The 18,455-nt window shown below is 38.8% G+C and overlaps 2 protein-coding genes across 2 annotated transcripts; both read right to left on the bottom strand.

The window, feature by feature from the left end:
- Positions 1-1,515: 1,515 nt before the first annotated feature.
- On the bottom strand, positions 1,516-6,535 carry LOC131326756 (cysteine proteinase mucunain-like). The gene is made up of 5 exons (XM_058359624.1): positions 5,961-6,535; positions 3,585-3,820; positions 3,351-3,491; positions 2,288-2,710; positions 1,516-1,889 (listed from the first exon to the last, which is right to left on the bottom strand). The coding sequence occupies exons 1-5, from the start codon at positions 6,451-6,453 to the stop codon at positions 1,791-1,793; spliced, it is 1,392 nt and encodes a 463-aa protein (XP_058215607.1). The 5' UTR covers positions 6,454-6,535; the 3' UTR covers positions 1,516-1,790.
- Positions 6,536-9,950: 3,415 nt separating this feature from the next.
- LOC131326755 (probable receptor-like protein kinase At1g11050) lies at positions 9,951-12,197 on the bottom strand. Its single transcript, XM_058359622.1, has one exon. The coding sequence runs from the start codon at positions 12,045-12,047 to the stop codon at positions 10,116-10,118; it is 1,932 nt and encodes a 643-aa protein (XP_058215605.1). The 5' UTR covers positions 12,048-12,197; the 3' UTR covers positions 9,951-10,115.
- Between the last annotated feature and the right edge of the window lie 6,258 nt (positions 12,198-18,455).

Raw genomic sequence — 18,455 nt, 5'->3', positions numbered from 1 at the left:
ACTAACAATCAAAATATGTTACGTCGGTATTTGATTATCTATTTAGTTTATAATCAAACTTAACAACCTACTTTCACATTGGTTATTTTTGCATCCCTAACAAAAAATAACCCCACAATACATAATGCACATATGTCCAATCGCAAACGAGTTCCAATCACGCATCCGACCACACCAAATTATTCGTCTCGATGAGATGATTCAATGTGGAGTGTTTTTGAGTTATTGAGTTTTGGTTATTGATAAAAGTTGTTAAGTTTGGTTATGAAATGGATGAAATTTAGCTACTTACTAAAAGACTTGTAACTTTGTTTATTACAATGTAGGATGTTTTTTGAACATTGTTGTTAATTTTGCCTATTCACACTCATTTGCTTATTATAATAGAAATGTTCTGGCTTTTGGATAGATACCCCGAGTCGGCAATGCCACAATTGAGAAGAGGATAATTCAACTACCTGACAAATAGCTCCCCTTGAGGTTGAAAAATAGTAAAGGCCATCCGGCATAGTCCCCGTTCCAATCATCTTTCCGCACGCGTAGATACGAGACAGAATTTTATGTGCCGAAAACTCCAGTGTTTCTATGTAGAGGGGTTTCTTAGCCGTTGAATTTAAAATATATTTGTTTTTTAGAATTTTTTGATGTAATGAGTGGAGAGAAATAGGTAGAAAAAAATTTATTGAGAATCGTGTAGGGAGTAAATTTTTTTGAAAACTTGTTAAAGAACAAAGTGTTAAAATCACATAATCCAACGGCCGAAAAACACATCAACAACACAGAGACATATGGGTTTCCGGGACAGAGGATATCGGAACCGAATGGTACCGACTGAGTGAGTACGGATAACTATGCTTCCGTTGTGTAGTGACCCCATTGTCGTTCATTCTTCCGACTGTAGTGAGCGGCGCCAATAGAGATGACGAGGCTCAATTTCTAACTGCCATTGCCCATGGACCTCAACTGGGGACTCGGCTCCCATCCCATCCAGTTCCTCTCCATCCAATCGTTTAATTGTCAGAGCTTGCCGAGAACATAAACTATGTCAAAAATTAAATTGACCGGATTCCGTTTTGATATGATTTTGAAATATATTGATCCATGTTAAAAAAAAAATGTGCAACACATGATTCCAACCCATTTAAAACGGTATCCGATCTATCCATTTGGATACCGTTTGATATGTTTTAATGGTAATTTTTAAAAAGTGAACATTTATTTTGGAACATCCCAAAATAAAATTATTTTTGTGGTTAGATATTTCTTTTTTGGCCAATATTGTATACATCAGCGGAGTTAGCGAGATGGTAGTATGTTAATTCACGGAGAATTCAGAGGCTGTTCACAGCCTTGAATTCCAAACCGCCCTCGCGGAGCTCGAACCATGCCTCCACTGAGGGATGCGTACCAACTAAGCTAAGATATTAGTTTTTTGATACATAAATTAAGATGGTAGTTGACATTTGTGGTGATTACAACTATCGCATAGAGTAGTTGGCAGAACGGATAATTTGTTTAAGCTGAAACTATGTCACATTTCCAATGCGCTTTTAGACACGAACATCCGCTAGTTGTTTACAAAGCTCAGCATTTGGGAAAGAAAAAATAAGCAAAATTACAACATTCTTACACTGCCCAGATAGCTTCTCAAGCAACAAAAACATTTGTTCCCTACAACTTTCTCCTGCTTCTTCTGGCCTGATAATCAGAGCATGAGCCACTTATTCAATGATAAAAAATCTTAATTTTCCCTCCCTCCCTCCCCACAGAGATCAACGCAACGCTGCTTCTCAAGCGTTACCGATGATCGTTCCCGACTGCCTGTGACCCCAGTTTGCCGTAACAGGACCTCGTTCCAACGCTTTTATTCCGAACGGGATTTCCTTCCGCTGTTTACAACTCATAGAGTATCAGTCAAAGAACAGAGCCTGAATCTTTGTCCAGTAGGAAAGATTTCATTGATAAATATGCATGATAGGGGAGGAAATTGAAGGAACTACAACTATAGTTAAGAATTATATTTCTCAAACGGTGGAAAAGATTCTATTATGTGGATCTAAAATTGATACTTACACTTTAGTTCGCATGTATCTTGCCTTCTTGTTATTTAAACCGTGAGGCGAGAAGTAGGTTGTGTTTTTTGAGTAGCAACACTAGAAAAGTACATTTATACTTTTCGTAGCTTTTTAATGCATTTCAATTCCTATTGTACTCGATTTCATTTTTTATCGTTTATGATGAATGGAATTTATTTGCCGAGATAATTAAATAAAATAGTTTAAATTACCATTAGGCAGGTGCTGCCATTGCAAATTGGATAGTCATGGGGGCAACAGGTTGAATCCTTGCAGCAGATAGCAGATTCAAAGGGACAACATCCCCAACTCTTACAAGCACCACTATTTCCAGAGAGACAGCAACATGTGGTGCCCTTGGGGCAACTGGAGTAGTGGTCGCAAGCCGTGGAGGGCTTAACCGGAGGCGGACTAGGTTTCACACTGGTCTTGGTCGGGTATGATGCCGTTAGTGTGATCCCACACTTACCGCTAGGAGTATTTATGTTGCGTTGCATCCTGATGTATCCTTTCTCTCCCCAATTAGGACCCCACGAGTTTCTTACAATCCAATAGTCGATGCCGTTTTCCGAACCGTACCCAACTACGACGACTCCATGGTCAAGACTTGTCCCGCAGGATCCGGTGAATACACCCTGAAAAAAGTTGATAGGAACATGGCAAGTGAAGTTTTTAACCTAAAAAAAGTGTTTCAAGATTCTTTAATCGTAGTTTCGCTATGCGACAAATAACAACAATGCTACAACCAAACACAATTATACAAATACTCAACCCACAAGGGCGGAGGAAGGAAAAGTATAAGAAATCACATGAAATAGTTACTAATTAAATTGACCAGATTTTGACATAATTGACCCCACCTATATCAAAAAACACCTCAATAGATTTATTAAGAATCAAGTTTTGCCCTTTATTATTACCAGACTCGATCAAATTCCCAACAAGTCTAGGTATTTGACCCCACTAAATACAAATCCTAGCTCCGCCCTAAGGCCAACCCACACACTAGACTGCAAAATTGCGTGCATACTTTGTGTCCGGTTGAAAAGTGTTTTAGACAAATAAAGTCATACCAATTCTTAAAGTTGGAAATCCCCTTCCAGAGGATTCGATGGAAACGCAAACGCTAACGCCTAACGGGTTGGTTGGCCAGGGCCACTAAATACAAATTCTAGCTCAGCCCCAAGGCCAGCCACACACTAGACTGCAGAATTGCGTGCGTACTTTGTATTTGGTTGAAAAGTGTTTTTTATAGATAAAAAAAAGAAGTCATACCGATTCGTAAAGCTGGAAATCCCTTCCGGAGGATTCGATGGAAACACTAACGGGTTGGTTGGCCACGGCCTTCCTCAGTGAATTCTCGTCATTCGCTGGTACATCTTCGTATCCGTCAATGCTAACAACTCTCCTGTTTCTCTGAAAGTTCAAAATACATATCAAACCATTAGCAACAACCAAAGACAAATTTATTTTCTTCTTTGGAGATGGATTTGTATATATGCGACGAACCCGGTTCTGGTCACATGTGCCATCAATGGCACGGTAAGGATAATCTTTCTCGGCGTTGATGCCACCATTGTTGATGATGAACCGAAAGCCGTAGTCCACATTACCTCCATTGCACCCGTTATTCCACGATCTATCGCAATCCACCAGCTCCTGCTCCGACAACGAGACCAGATTTCCTGTTACAATCTGGTTTATGCCTTCCACTGCAGCAATAGTGGAGAAAGCCCAGCAACTCCCTTCATTACAGCAGTTAATCGACTCGATCAGAGACAGAAATATGGAGTAGATAGAGTTCAAATGTACAAGGATTTTGAGTAAATTAATAAAAAAACAGAACACAGAGATGTTGTTAAATCACAATATGTGCTGGGGTGGAAACATGGGGGAGAGATTCAGTAATTTTGAAGGAGAGCAAAACAGACAAGATAGTTTTTGCCTTCCTAGCTGTTTGGTGGGGCTAAATATATTCTTTAGAGTTCTTACCACGCGATGGGATGTTAGCTTCGGTTGCAAACACAAGTACCGTGTGTTCCTTTGGATGGCTACGCGTTATGTTGAGGACAATACTGACCGATATGTAAAATAGCTTATTTGCACATCTAGTGAGTTACAAACAGAGAAGAAGAAAACCTTTTGGAAAAGGATCCGGCTTCTCAGGAGTCCAACTGCATAGAAGCCGGTGCAGGTCAATCGTGGTCGTCAATCTCTATAATTAATGATCTGGATTGCAAAAATTTCATACTTGTAGGATATTTTAAGTAAATATGGATCTTTATAAACACTTTTGGACGGTTGTGATCACGTAAACACAATCCAGAAGTGGGACAAGCCAGATTCTTGTGAAAAACCATATTCCAATCCCACGTCAAAATATGTGGCTCTCAATTCATAAGATTTATAATTTGGGTAGCTTCTTGAGCTCTATTTGTCGTCAAAATATGTGCCTCTCAATTCATAAGATTTACAATTTGGGTAGCTTCTTGAGCTCTATTTGTGCTTGGCTGGCTAGCTATCTCATTTGAAAAATGAAAAACAAGCTGAATTCAAACACTTTGGGGTGTTTTGGCCAAAATAAGCGGGGGGGGGGGGGGGGGGTGTGTTTTTCTTTATTCAAAAAAAATTTGCATTTTTTAGTTTTGAAAATAAAGACAAAAAATAAGCAAAGTAATGATTGGAGAGAGGGGTAATGAGTGGAGAGAGATAAAGAGAGAAATGAAATTAATAATTGAAGAAATAGGGTAATGATTGAAGAAAGATATAGGGTAATGATTGGAAAACAAAGTAAATATGCTAAACGAACAAGACCCCGACTTTTTGAGTTTGAATCATAATTTTTTAATTTTGCGACTCCCCTCGTCAAGACGGAAGCGGGGGGGGGGGGGGGGGCTGCTGTCCCCAGTTTGTGGGCCCACCCCGATCTCGCTCCGATGATCGGAAGCGTTCACTTTGTAGAGCTCGTCGAGTAGAATAACTATGCAAAAAATCAGCTTAATTGGATATCATTAAGTGCCTAATCGAAACCTTTTTATCTTGAAAAGAATGGATCCGAAACACTGGATCAAATCCATTGTAACTCATGGACCGAGAGTTATATGGGCTCCGATTAGGCACTTAATGATATCCAATTAAGCTAATTTTTTGCATAGTTGTTCTACTCGATGAGCTCTACAAAGTGAACGCTTCCGATCATCGGAGCGAGACCGAGGTGGGCGCAAAAACGGGGGACAGCAGCACGCTGCTGGCTGCTGCCCCAAGCCCCCGCTTCCCGTCAAGACGGTACAATAATTCACAAAAAAATTACGAAAAAAAAAATATGAAAATATTTGAATAAATACAAAAAAAAAAAAACCAAGTGACTTATTTTTGCGAAAACGCACCTTTTTGTAAGCTCGTTAGGCTATCAAATACGTTTGGGGAAGTATTTTGCTTGACAAGAGAATACAGTAAAAAAAAAAAATTACATCTCAAGCTTGGTTCGAATCAAACAAAGTTCGAACACATCTTTTAGGCTAGTAGCCTACTATGCATTTTTTATGCTTAACAATGTATCAACAAAAGACAAATATTTCAAGTTGATTTACCCAAACGAAAAATAAAAGATACAAATAAACACATAAATATTCTCTCCGTCCCAATTTATTTGTCCAACCTCAAAAATTCAATTTTTTTAGGGAACATAATGATTACACCTAAAAAGATTCAACTTTCTATATTTATCCTCAATTTTTTCAAAAAAGTTACTTTATTCCACTAAAAAAAAAGCAAAAAGGGAAAATCGATCCAATTAGAAGTTCAATAGACAAATATTTTGGAACACTTAAAAATCAAAAAGTGGACAAATAAATCGGTACAGAGGAAGTACACAAATAGACTTACCACACTGGCCTTGATCCTTAACGGAATTAACAGCCCCCCTCTCCCTCCAATCCACCCGCTTCGGCAATGTCTCCCCGACCCGAACCACATACCGGTTGCTATTGTTCCGACCCGGCATCCGGTTCAACTTCACCCTCTTCATCGTCCCGCTCAAAAACATCGATCGGTACTCTTCATTGGTCAGATCAGCAAACCGGTTCAATCCAACGTTGTAACTCCGGTTCACGGAATTATGCTCTTCAATAAACCGGAGATTATCTTTAAATATCTCGAACCGCCTCTCCTTCTCCCCCGCGGCATTGTACGTTTTCCCGTGACCGACGAGCCAGTTCTCGTAAAGAGAAGCTAACTCGAGGTCGGTTAGGGGAAACCGCGGCGTCTTGAGGTGGGTTTGGTCGTAGGTGATGATGGAGGTGTCGAGAGCAGAGGAGGAGAAGAGGAGGGAGAAGCAGAGGAAGAGGAAACAGGGGATGGAAAAGGATTCTAAGGCCATTTTTGGGGATTGGTTTTTGTTGTTTTCTCCTTTGATGTTTTTGTGATTGTGATTGGTGGAGAGGGAATGTATTAATGGGGATAGAGACAAGGTCGTCAAGAAGTGTGTGGGGGTATTTATAAGTGGAGATTCGAGAGGGAAAGAGGAGGGAGATGGACTGGAGGTGGACGCCAGGTTGGACTGGTCTTTGATTGAGCATGTTTGTATAAGTCAACCTATACGGCTATGCCCTCAAGTAGGACTATAAACAAGTCGAGCCAAGCTTTGTCGAGTTTGAACTCGGCTTGGTTATTAAACGAGTCAAAATTTTGAGCTGGAGCTTTTAATGAGCCGAGTTTAGTCATTTATTAAATGGACCTCTTTAATCGAGCCGAGCCTTTCTTACCAAGTCGAGCTTTTTTTGAACGAGTCGAACTCTACTTGGCTCGTTTACTCTCGAGCGCGAGTTGCTCGATTCATTTACAGCCCTAACCTCGAGATCAATCTTGCACTTTGTATAATGATAATGTTAACTAACATTAATATTGTTAGCACATTTTTTTACTTTTTTTTCTTAACGAGGGTGTTCGAACTTCAATAACGTAGAAAATGAATGGAGCATGAAATTTTACCATTGCTAGATCACTCAAGATCCACATTTTGGTTTGCCAAGAAAAAATATGGCCAAAAAAGGTGACCAACTATGACAACTTTGCATGGGCATGATCTAAGGGATTTTAGACCCACGATGAATCCGTGAGGGATAAATCATTTGAGGTTGAAGCAAGGCAAAATTCTCCCATGGGAATCAGTTGATCTTCTAGGCAAATGAACATGAGCACTCTCATATTCTATCGCCCCATCGAGAGCTAGTCGGTTACATCAAACTCCAAGGTATGAGGATCGGCTTTATGCCGTCTAAAATTGCAATTTTTTTACTACAAACGTGAATGTAATAAGTTATTTATCACTAGGCTATCGCTCTGTGATCGTAAGATCATTTGGACATTGAACCTCGCATATATGTTTTGGCCAACTAAAACCATCTGGCCTTTTACTTTTAACATCCCGTGTGTGAATTTTGGACATACAATACAATTGTGTATCTTTTACTCATTTGATAAGCATTGTTGTTCGAAAACAAAAAGAGAAAATAAAACTTTTTAACGGGACCTCACGTAAATAAAGTTTACGACGGCTAATCTTGACTATTCAAACACTTTTAGACAGCTGAGATTGCATGGAGCCGTGAATAACGTGAATAAATTTCTCTGCAGACAAGAAATGATAAGCATTATAAAAGGCCACAATGGGCTGCTCCTTCGCCGCCGTCTGTTTAACACATGTCGGAAGTCAAAATGGAAAGCTAAAGGCGGCTTTTGCCTTAGCTTTTTGCCATAATGGGATACACGTACCATAAGTTGGGGATATAAAAAAAAAAACGTGACGGAGACAGATCCGGACACTGTTTGCAATTATTCAATGCATGTGGACTCCACATTTATTGTATCTAACTCACGTGCATCAAACGGTTTTTCACACGTCTATGTTCAGATCTGTGCTAAACGTCTGTGTCCGTAACATCGCTCTTATACTTTCCAGTCATTTATGCAATAGCTCCAGAAAATGTTTCCCTCGGCATAGGGAAATTAGTACCCCATTTCTTTAAGTGAAACCACTTCCCATATTGAGTTGAGTCTATGTTTTTCCCAACTAATTATGTTTTGTAGCAAACAATTTTTGTACTCTTCTTTGTCATAAACACCCTCTAAAAACTCATTTGCTACCAGTAAGTTTTGAGAATTGTGTTGTGTATATAGTTAAGAGTGACTTTTTTCACTCGTTAAATAAGGTTAAACAATGGCTACACACATAAGTTGGAGCGCCAAACACTAATTTCTATCTATCCATATTAAAAAATTTGTTAGTTCCGCGAACTCCACACATTTCAACTAATAAGAGTGAGGAAATTATTCACCCTCTTTTAACGGGGCTGACAAAAACAAACTCTTGCACACTGGATATATGTCTCGAGTCAGTGAGTAGTGATGATAAATACAGGTTTATTTTACCCTTCGGCAATCTTGGATATTATTATAGAACAAGTGATCATGAATACAATCGTGCTTTAGTTCTGGCTCATGAAGTTTCTTGGTGATTTATTTGGCGTTTTACAGTTATGATTTTGACATTCGGGTAGATCTTAATGTCAAAGTTGACATTTTGGGCTTGTGTGATGCAGTGCAGATTGAAATGGGATTCCTATATGATTTGTGATATACAAAGGCAACCAAAGTATACAGTGCGTGAGAGGTTGTATTTTGTGTTGTATCAGTTTTGGATGTACGGTGACTGTGTCAGTGTGATTAATCTTTGGGATTGTACATTTCAAGTTAAGGGAAGAAGAAGATGTGATTGATATTGCGATCACAGGGGTATTAATAGTAGGAACTCTAGCTTTGGAGACTTATGCAGCCATTCTACTAATATTTTCTTCCAAGTGGATGATGCTTTGGCTAATTAAACAAGGTAGAGGAGAATTTATGGGTGATAAGATTTCCATGGCTTTTCAACAAGGGGAAAAACTGGTTTGATGCGATGGGGCAGTTTGATTTGCTCGGTTATCGGCGGGTGTGGTTATGTACGATAAGATTTCCATGGCTTTTCAATAAGGGAAAAAACTGGTCTAATATGATGGGGCAGTTTGATCAGCTCGGTTATTGGAAAACTTGTCTAATACGATGGGGCAGTTTGATCTGCTCGGTTATCGACGGGTTTGGTTATAGATATCTAAACGACTACACTAGTAGTTATGTACATCCTTCTCTATATATGTGAAGAGTTTCTTAATTTCGACGTTGATCAAGTGGCTGACATTTGGGCGATATAGAAAGTGATAGTTACCAGGGGTTTCACTGGAGAATCGTTCATTTGCATGTCGCAACAGAAACATGCTACCATTTAGAAATGGAATGGGATGCTGCAGGTGATGAAGATGATCCCTCTGGAATACAATTCCTCGTCGTGGAAGCAAAATAGGGACATGTCCAAAGGTCATTCAGATTACATGATGTATCTACTTGCAATGCACTATTCGGTATTGCCCTATGTTGGGCCAAATCTTCAATTTAAGATAGACAGTCTTAAAAGATTTATAGGGGATGAGTATACAGGGAATGCGTGGAACGTATGGGCGGCTTTCCGTTTTGTGTTGGAAAGAAAAGAAAAAAAGAAAAAGAAGCTTTTCTATACCAACAGACTGAAGTTACACTAGGATTTCTTTGCGTCTAAATTTGATGAACAGAATGACTTCATGCTCATATAATTTGCCTCTAAAAGTACCTCAAAATGCAATCTATTGACAGGTTTTTTTTTTCTCGGTTTGCCACGTCACACCATCTTTGAATTTGCTCAATGTACCTTACTCTACAGTGAACTCAAAAAATAACCCTCTAACTTTTTTCGAAGAAGGGGTCGCAATGTTCAAGGTGATTGTTTCGACGAAAACACAAGCCTCCACAAAATTGTAGCATTAATATTAGTCCTTTCATTCAAAAACCATTGCTTAGAGCTTAGAAGCAACTTCACCAAAGCTGCAGAAACCAAAAAAAAGTATCTACAACACTTGCTTTCTTCTGCACTGAGTCTGTAATCAATATCTAATTGGGTTCGATTCAATTCCTTTATGCATTAGACAACCCGTCCCCATAAATTGGTCTATCTGGTATCATAGGAATCTCAATATCTCCTTCCAACATTTTCAAGGCCTCCAAAATAGTAGGCCTCAAAGCCACCATCACATGAGCACACAAAATACCCACAAGCACAAACCTTTCCATTATCTCCCTCGGATTTCTCCTATACAAGAATTCCCCATCACTAACCAACGAATCATCAAAAACCTCTTCCACTCTTCCCGCTTTCACCAACTCCCAAGCCCAATCGGTGATAAGAAAGGACCGCGGTGACCCTGAGGACGACAAGTCAAGTGCCTTCCTCCCACTCATCGTTTCCAAAACTACCACTCCGAAGCTATAAACATCACTCTTCTCTGTCAGTTGCCCGTATAATGCGTATTCTGGGGCTAAGTATCCATGTGTCCCAGCCACTCTGGTTGTAAGACGGGAATTTCCTTCTGTGTTTTGCTTGACTAGTCCAAAATCAGCTACTCTAGCCCTCATATTTGCATCCAACAGTATATTTGTGGGCTTGATGTCTCTATGGTAAATTGCAGGGTTCACTCCATAATGCAAGTAAGCCAGAGCCTTTGCCACATCCAGAATTATGTTCTTTCTTTGAGGCCAAGTCAATGGATCTTTTGGTGATAAAAAAGAGGCACAAGCTCCACTTTCTCCGAAATTCATGTCACCTTGTCTCATCGTGTCTTGAGATTCATGTGTTCCAGGGATAGAGGATCTTTGGCGAAAAAACAAACGGTCATTGAGGCTTCCATTGGGCATGTAATCGTAGACAAGGTATTTCCGACCTCCTCCATCTCCACAATTCTCGTCTCTCCCGGTCACGCAACACCCTCTAAGTGGCACCAGATTCCGGTGCTTCAAAGTACTAATGATCTCAACTTCATTTAAGAATTCAGAATCTCCTTGAATTTCAGATTCTATAACCCTCTTCACAGCCACCGTTGTTCCATCAGGCAAAATCCCTTTATACACAACCCCAAATTGCCCTCTTCCAATCAAATTCTCCAGAGAAAAATCGCCGGTCGCCTTCTCTAAATCTTGAATTTTGAACCAAACCGCTCCTGCCGTGGGCCGCCACTTCCGGCCTTCATCTGAACCTAACCCAAACCCGAAACTTGAAAGTTCTTTCGAAGAGTTGCGATTTATATTCCTCCACCAGAAGCACAAGCCCAACAAGCAACAAAGGCCTAGAACAGCTCCACCAGCTTGAGCTGACCCATAAACCAGGGCTTGTTGGCTCATACCACTTTCTGTCTCTGAAACCTTTGGAGATCGCATTGGAAGCCCAAAGATGCACGAAAGAGCACCCGTACTCTTGGGGCCGAACTCATTCACAACACCTGCAGCATACAAAACAGTGTAGTAGTAGCAACCCTTGGTGCGGGAGAAATTCCCATCGACGGAAACCAACCGGGCGTGGGCTTTGAACCCGGCTTGCACGCACGCGTCGCACGAGGTGAGATCGGATAGGTCGTGCCGGCAGGCGGGGACGAGGGGACTGGGCGATCCTATCAGGGCGGCAAAGTCCTCTCGGGTCTGGATGTTGGCACACGCGTCGGTGGAGTTGGTGTAAGTTTGGGGGTGGAAACATATGGAGGTGAGGTGGGGGGGTAGAGAGAGAAGGGTGAGCTTGGATTGGAGGAGAGAGAGGCAAGAGGTGGAGGTGGGTAGGTCAGGGAGCCTGAAGAGGGAGGTGTCCTTGAGGTATTGGGATAGGGCTACACCATAGAGGCTGAGGAGTGTTTGGCAACAGGTGCTGGGGGAATCTGAAAGTGCTGTTTGGTTGCAAGCAGAGGAGTCCCACTGGATTGTAAGGACATAGTCTAGGTCCATGGGGCATGCGGGTGATGAAAGTGAGGAGAGAGAGAGGGTGGAGAGAGAGAGTACTGATAGAATTGCCAGTTGAAAACTCATCTTGTTTGGGGGAAGAGGAGAGAGAGTGAGTTGGGTCTTCTCAATAATTTAAGGTACGTTGGGGATTTGGAAGGTGGAAAATTGGGGTTTTATCCATTTCCAAGAAATATCCTTGTGGGAAAAAGAAGGGAGAGAGAGGAAAAAAGTACTCCAACAGGGGGGACTTTTGATTCCTAGGATATTTGAAGAGTGCACGCCGGGGCAGTTAAGGATTTGAAGAACGTTTTCTCAAGTCTACAAGATATGAAAGATATTTTGGAAGAGGATCCAAGGTTGAAAGAGGCTGAAATCTCTGTCCAAGCTGTTTCATTCGGCTAAATAATCGAACTCGTTTATTTTTTTATTTTTATTTAAAAAATTTTGGTATGTATTATTTTTTCGTCAATTTTTTGGATAGTATTGCATCGTCATGACGAGAAGAATTTAAAAAGTAAAAAAATTACGATCGAAACCTATTTTTTTTTAATAAAGACAAAAATAAACCAATTTTTTCGTCTTTGTTCAAAAAAATTGGATTTCAATAATAGATTTTTACTTTTTAGATTCTTCTCGTCATGTCGATGCAATAATCCCTAAAAAATTGACGAAAAACTAACAAATACGAAAAAAAATTGAATAAGAATAAAAAAAATCAATTGACTTATTTAGCCGAACGGGGGCTTGTGACTGGCCAAATACTAGAAAGAGAGAGAGAGAGAGAGAGAGAGAGATTTTTTTTATACCGAGGATACCAATGGTGGTGGTATCCCCTCCAATCCGTTTTTAATTCTTTTTGGCCATTTTCCGATCACACTTAGATGATCAGCTCCATTCATTTTATAGAGTTTGGCAAGAACTATAAATATACCAAAAATCGTGTTCATCGGATTTTTGTAGATATATCATTGGAACACGTGAAAGTTGAAGAAAACCAAAACTGGATCCAAAACCACACTGAATCGGACCCAATTTTGTTTTGCTTACAATTTTTACGTGTGCCGATCATGTATCTATTAAAGTCCGCATTTTTTGGTATAATTAAAGTTCTCGTTGAACTCTACAAAAAGAACGAAATCATCCAAATGTAATCGAAAAATAGAAAACAGACTGAAGGGATACCGCTACCATTGATATCCCCGGTATAAAAAAAATGTTGTTCACAGGGACCAAACGAATGATATTCACAGCTTACCAAATATTGATATCCCCGGTATAAAAAAAATGTTGTTCACAGGGACCAAACGAATGATGTTCACAGCTTACCAAATGAATGATGTGGACAATTTTTGGGGAATTGATCATTATAAAAAGCTTCACAGAAGACGACAAAGTGCAACCCATCAAACTGCCATTTTTTAATGCTCGGTAGCTTGGTAGCACTTTTTGTATTTTTGGACTTTTTCTTCTCTTATTCTTATAAAAAAAAAATTACTTTTGTTAGTTTTACGTCTCACTTTTTTGGTTTTTTGATTCATCTCGTCAAGATGAATCGGAAAAATAAAAAATTATGAATTTTACTCAAATATTTTTGAAAATATCCAAGATAAAACCTAAATAAAAAAATTTTAAAAAAACCCAAAGGCTCGGTTCGTCGTACTATTTTTTTCCTTGTCATTTTCATCTGAATCATTTTTCAAATTGGAGTCTTGGAGATGCTTAATTATCACAAAGTGACATCGAGAAAATAACAAAAAAAAAATTATAGGTACACAATTTAGTGCACATCAAATGTACACCGAATGTAACAATCTGGATCCTCAAGCACCACGATATTAAAAAGACCACAATTTGTTCTTTATTCCAAAAACTATATAATTTACAACTATCTTTAAAGTAAATAAACAACAACCCACTCTCGCAGCAACTCAGATAAGCTCGTACTAACAGCAGCTGGCCCGCTAACTAATTTGCAAGCTGGAGTTCAAAGGATCCCAGAAGTGTGTGAGACATAATAACATGTACAGTTTGATATTGGCCAACATATCTTTTGACATAGCGTATTAGCCTAATCACCCCCGTCACATATCAAACAATTCTACGATATACAGTTATCGCACATAACACATCCAACAAGAACCTAACATTAATATTCTACAAAAAAACATGTATCTCACACTCACCGACACTCAGATCCCATAATAACGTTGGATTCCTTCGCCGATCAATTCTTCTCTCGGTTTTCCTCTCAAAGAACCTTACTAATTACTCTTCAAAAGGCAACCAACTGAAGGAGAAATGCTTATATACAAACTGTACTATGCATGACCCAGCCAAAGCCACGTGAAACCCCATGCATGAATAAGCTTACAAAATTTCTACAGCTTGGATGCTAAATTCTTCCCATGGTTACACGTTTCCCTAACTAAAGTCCAAAGGCACACTAGTGACAAACTAGACCATTTACTTCATCATTAATCCTCTATTTCTCCTTCTCTTTTTTTTTTTTCTACCCTTTTTGGCTTAAATACAATATCTATACAATATGGGGTGTTACGCCGAATTTATGGTATCCATCAAATGTTGCATCCCACATAAATTATCAAAGTTGTACAATTTGCTTAAAACATATTTTTGAAAATTCTTATATAAAAATTTAACTTATTCGGATATCGGTAAAGACTTGATCGACTGAATGGATGAAGCACTTATATGATCTGATTTTTTTACAAAGACTCTTAGATTGACATTGTAAATTAAGTAAATGGCTCCGATCATTAATTTGAGACCCCAAAATAATTTTCAATCAATTTGATGTACAAATAGTGTAGCACGAGTTTTGTACCCATAAAAGGGCTCACAAAATAAACAAAGGGAGGAACAATTTGTGAAAGCTGGATTAAATTGAAATCAATTATATATTGTTAACATATCTATTTTAAAACGAATGGAAATCAATTTCATTTCTTTTTGTCTTTTTGTACTCCAACTTTCTTTGCAAGTGTTATGTGTAACAGTTTCTAGGGTGTCCAAACAAAAAAATTAAGGGGGCATTTGGTAAGGGGGCGTTTGATAACCCTTCTGTTTTCAGTTTTTTTTTTTTTTTTTTTACTTTTTTGAAAACTAATCAAGAAAAAAATTTAAAAATTGACTTTTTGAGCTTTTCTCTAGATATTTTTCAAAATACTTGTGTAAAAGTTAAAATTTTTTACTTTTTCGACAACTCTCGTCTTTACTCACCCATATCACATAAAAATTTGCTGTAAAACTAATAAAATGCAAAATAAATAAATAAATAAATAAAACCAAAAAATTATTTTACATAAGTTAATCACTAGCGTAAAAATCCTCAATTGAAAGAACTCTATAAGACATTATTTAAGTTTGTGTCATGTCTCTCATGGTCTAATGGCAGATACTTTTGGTTTTGGATAACAATAATGCTACGATGACAACAAAAAATTTACAATATCTTTACAACATTTGCCAAGTCATCAGTGGGACCCACAATTTCACCCAACACAATAAAAAAATTAAGAATAAAAGGAAAACAAAGAAACCAATACCAGATCTGAAAACCAACGGAGAGTGAGGGAGAGAGAGAGTAAGAGGGAGGAGGACTGGAGGAGCACCACCACCGGCGACACCCATTACCACCGGCAACTCCCACCACCACCGGCGACCTCCACCACGGGCTCCACCCAACAGTTGATTAATGCATCTCCCTAGTCTCAGTCTATCCTGTCTCAAATTCCTCAGTCATCTCTTCTTCCGACCCACGAATCTAAGGACTTTAATTGTTTGCTTTTTTGTTTAATCTGCAAGGCCGGGATGAAAATTAGACAACAATACATCTCGTCTGTTTCTATAGATTTAGCGAAAGAGAAACCCATGGCAAACCAAGAATAATCCGGAGAAAAAAATTATGGAATTAAACCCATAAGATGACGGAAGTGGAGCCGGTGTTGGTGGTGGTCGCCGGTGTTGGTGGATGTCGCCGGTGGTGGTGCTCCTCTAGTCCTCCTCCCTCTCACCCTCTCTCTTCCTCACTCTCCATTCGTTTTTCAGATTTGATATGGGTTTTTTTATTTTTCTTTTTTTTCAAATTTTTTTTTTGTATTGGGTGAAATTGTGGGTCCCACTGATGACGTGACAAATATTGTAAAGATGTTGTAAATTTTTGTTGTCATCGTTGCATTACTGTTTGGATAATTGCCTCGCTTTCTGCTGCTTTTGATGATTGATTGCTGCCTCGATACTTTGGTCACGTCAGCTTGGTTTGGAAAGGTGACAAATCAAATGGGCTGTGGCGCACTTTGTACCAGCTGACCAATTGAGTATTGAGAGCTCGTTTGATTGGAGGGATACGATTAAACAGAATTGTAGTGAAGATTCTTATCAGTGAGAAGACTATAAATAATCGGAGGACTATTTGGAAAAATAATCCTTCATATCCCATATTTGTTTGTGCATCGGATTACACAAGGGATAATAAGTCTTATCCCGTTCCAAACCAAGCAAACTACTGCCTTTTCGCAGAAAAAATTCTTTACTACCTTTTCTGTAACTGGTTCTTACGTACCACGTTCTCGTCGGCTTCCTTCTGCAATAGGTGCCATTGAGCTTGCGACTGGTGCATGTGCTCATGTTTAGATTTTGGTAGTTTCGGTTCACTCCTTTATCTTGTGATAAAATCTGTAATGTCTTTGGGATTTTGAAATATATGGAATTGCCTCTTCAAATTAAAAAGGCCTTATTGTTTTTAGCCAAACCGGATTCTAATGATGGAGACACTGCAGATAGCCCAATTTGGTAAACAAGTCATTGTGGAAGAAGATTTTTGGGCCTGGCCCTTAGTTAAAAACTTGTTTCGAACTTCTTACAATTAACCCTGTAAACGAGTCGAACCGTGCCAAGCTTTGTTGAGTTCGAGCTCGGCTTGTTTACTAAACGATTCAAAAATTTGAGCTAGAGCTCAGCTCGAGCCCTAACTTAATCATTTACTAAACGAGTGTATTTAATCAAGCTGAGCCTCCCTTAACGAGCCGAGCTGCACCCGGCTGGTTTACTAAACCAGCCGAAAATATAATTTTCCCCAAGTTGGTAAGCAAATCAAGCTACTCGATTACAAGCTCGTGTTTAGCTTATTAAAATATCATTTGAGATTGCTTTAATACTTAAACCAACCAAGCTTGGACAAGCTACTGCTCACCTGACTTATCATATGGGCAAATATTCGAGCCGCCCAAAATCAACTCGATTAAAGTTCCCTTGATATTGGCTCACCTAATGAACAAATAAAACTTGAACATTTTTAGAATTCATTAATATTTCAAATTGAAGATGAACAATATACTACCCGACTCGTTGAATTCATGCATCTGCCCTTTCGACACAGGAAAAGCCTAACCTTTGTTTCTCCATGAAGGAAAACTCCAATTTGTTTTTTTCGCCTTTTTGATTGGGCCTTAAGAATCGCCCCAGTTTCCTATAACTAGTAAATGGCCAGCCACAGCCCAAATCAGTTGACTGATGTAGATGTGGACTCTCTCTTTCCCGTGGTTTTTTCCCGACTCAACTATGGGTACCGAAATATAGGAGTACCGAAAATGTACGACGACATGCGGGACTCAATTTCTGGTCACACACGAATGATTTAAATCGTTCATTAATTTTTAAATAATTCTTTTAGTGACAATACCAAAAATTAGCTCAATTAAATATGTTCTTAATGAAAACTTGGAAGATCGCATTAATAACTAAAACATATTCAATTGAGCTGATTTTTTCAAAGCCACTCAAACAAAAATAATTTAAAATTAATGAACGCTTCGGATTATTAGTGTGAGATTCAAAAGTGGGTCCCAATTCCCAAATGCCGTTGTACATTATCGCTATCCCTATATTTCGGTACCTCTAGCATTTTTGGTTTTTACCTCGTGCATGTATGGCTGTAATTGTATGCAGCTTGAAGACGTGATCAGAAAAGGATAGCAGACCTACTCCTTCCAGGGCTGAGTTCCACCGACCATACATGTCATCTATATCCTTTATAGTACCTTTCTCAAATTTCTCTCTTGCTACCCTCAAAAACAAAAAAACTCAGTCACGCCCCGTCTCGAGCATCGGCGGAGCCAAGATTTTGAATTCGGAGAGGTCAGCTTAGTAGACGTATTTTTTTTTATGGGAATGTATGCTTATTATATCATAAAGTTTTTGTTTTTCAATAGATTACATTTGTACATTAAAATAATTATAGCCTAATGCAGTTAAAATATACCAATCATTTTATTTTTTTCCTTTATACTACTTCAATTGTTACGTGCTTATTTTTTATTTATGAAGGAAATTGAGAATGTAAAATAACTTAATTTTTATCAAATCAAACCAAAATCATTAAGATAATAAGTAGTTATACCCGAATAATTATCAATAATTTTAAAAATCAAGTATATACAAAATACAAAATTTTAAAACTCAGGAGCTCGGGGT

This window comes from Rhododendron vialii, chromosome 5a, assembly GCF_030253575.1.
Source record: "Rhododendron vialii isolate Sample 1 chromosome 5a, ASM3025357v1".
In the NCBI taxonomy this organism is placed as follows: domain Eukaryota; kingdom Viridiplantae; phylum Streptophyta; class Magnoliopsida; order Ericales; family Ericaceae; genus Rhododendron; species Rhododendron vialii.
This window is presented reverse-complemented; position numbering and strand designations above follow the sequence as displayed.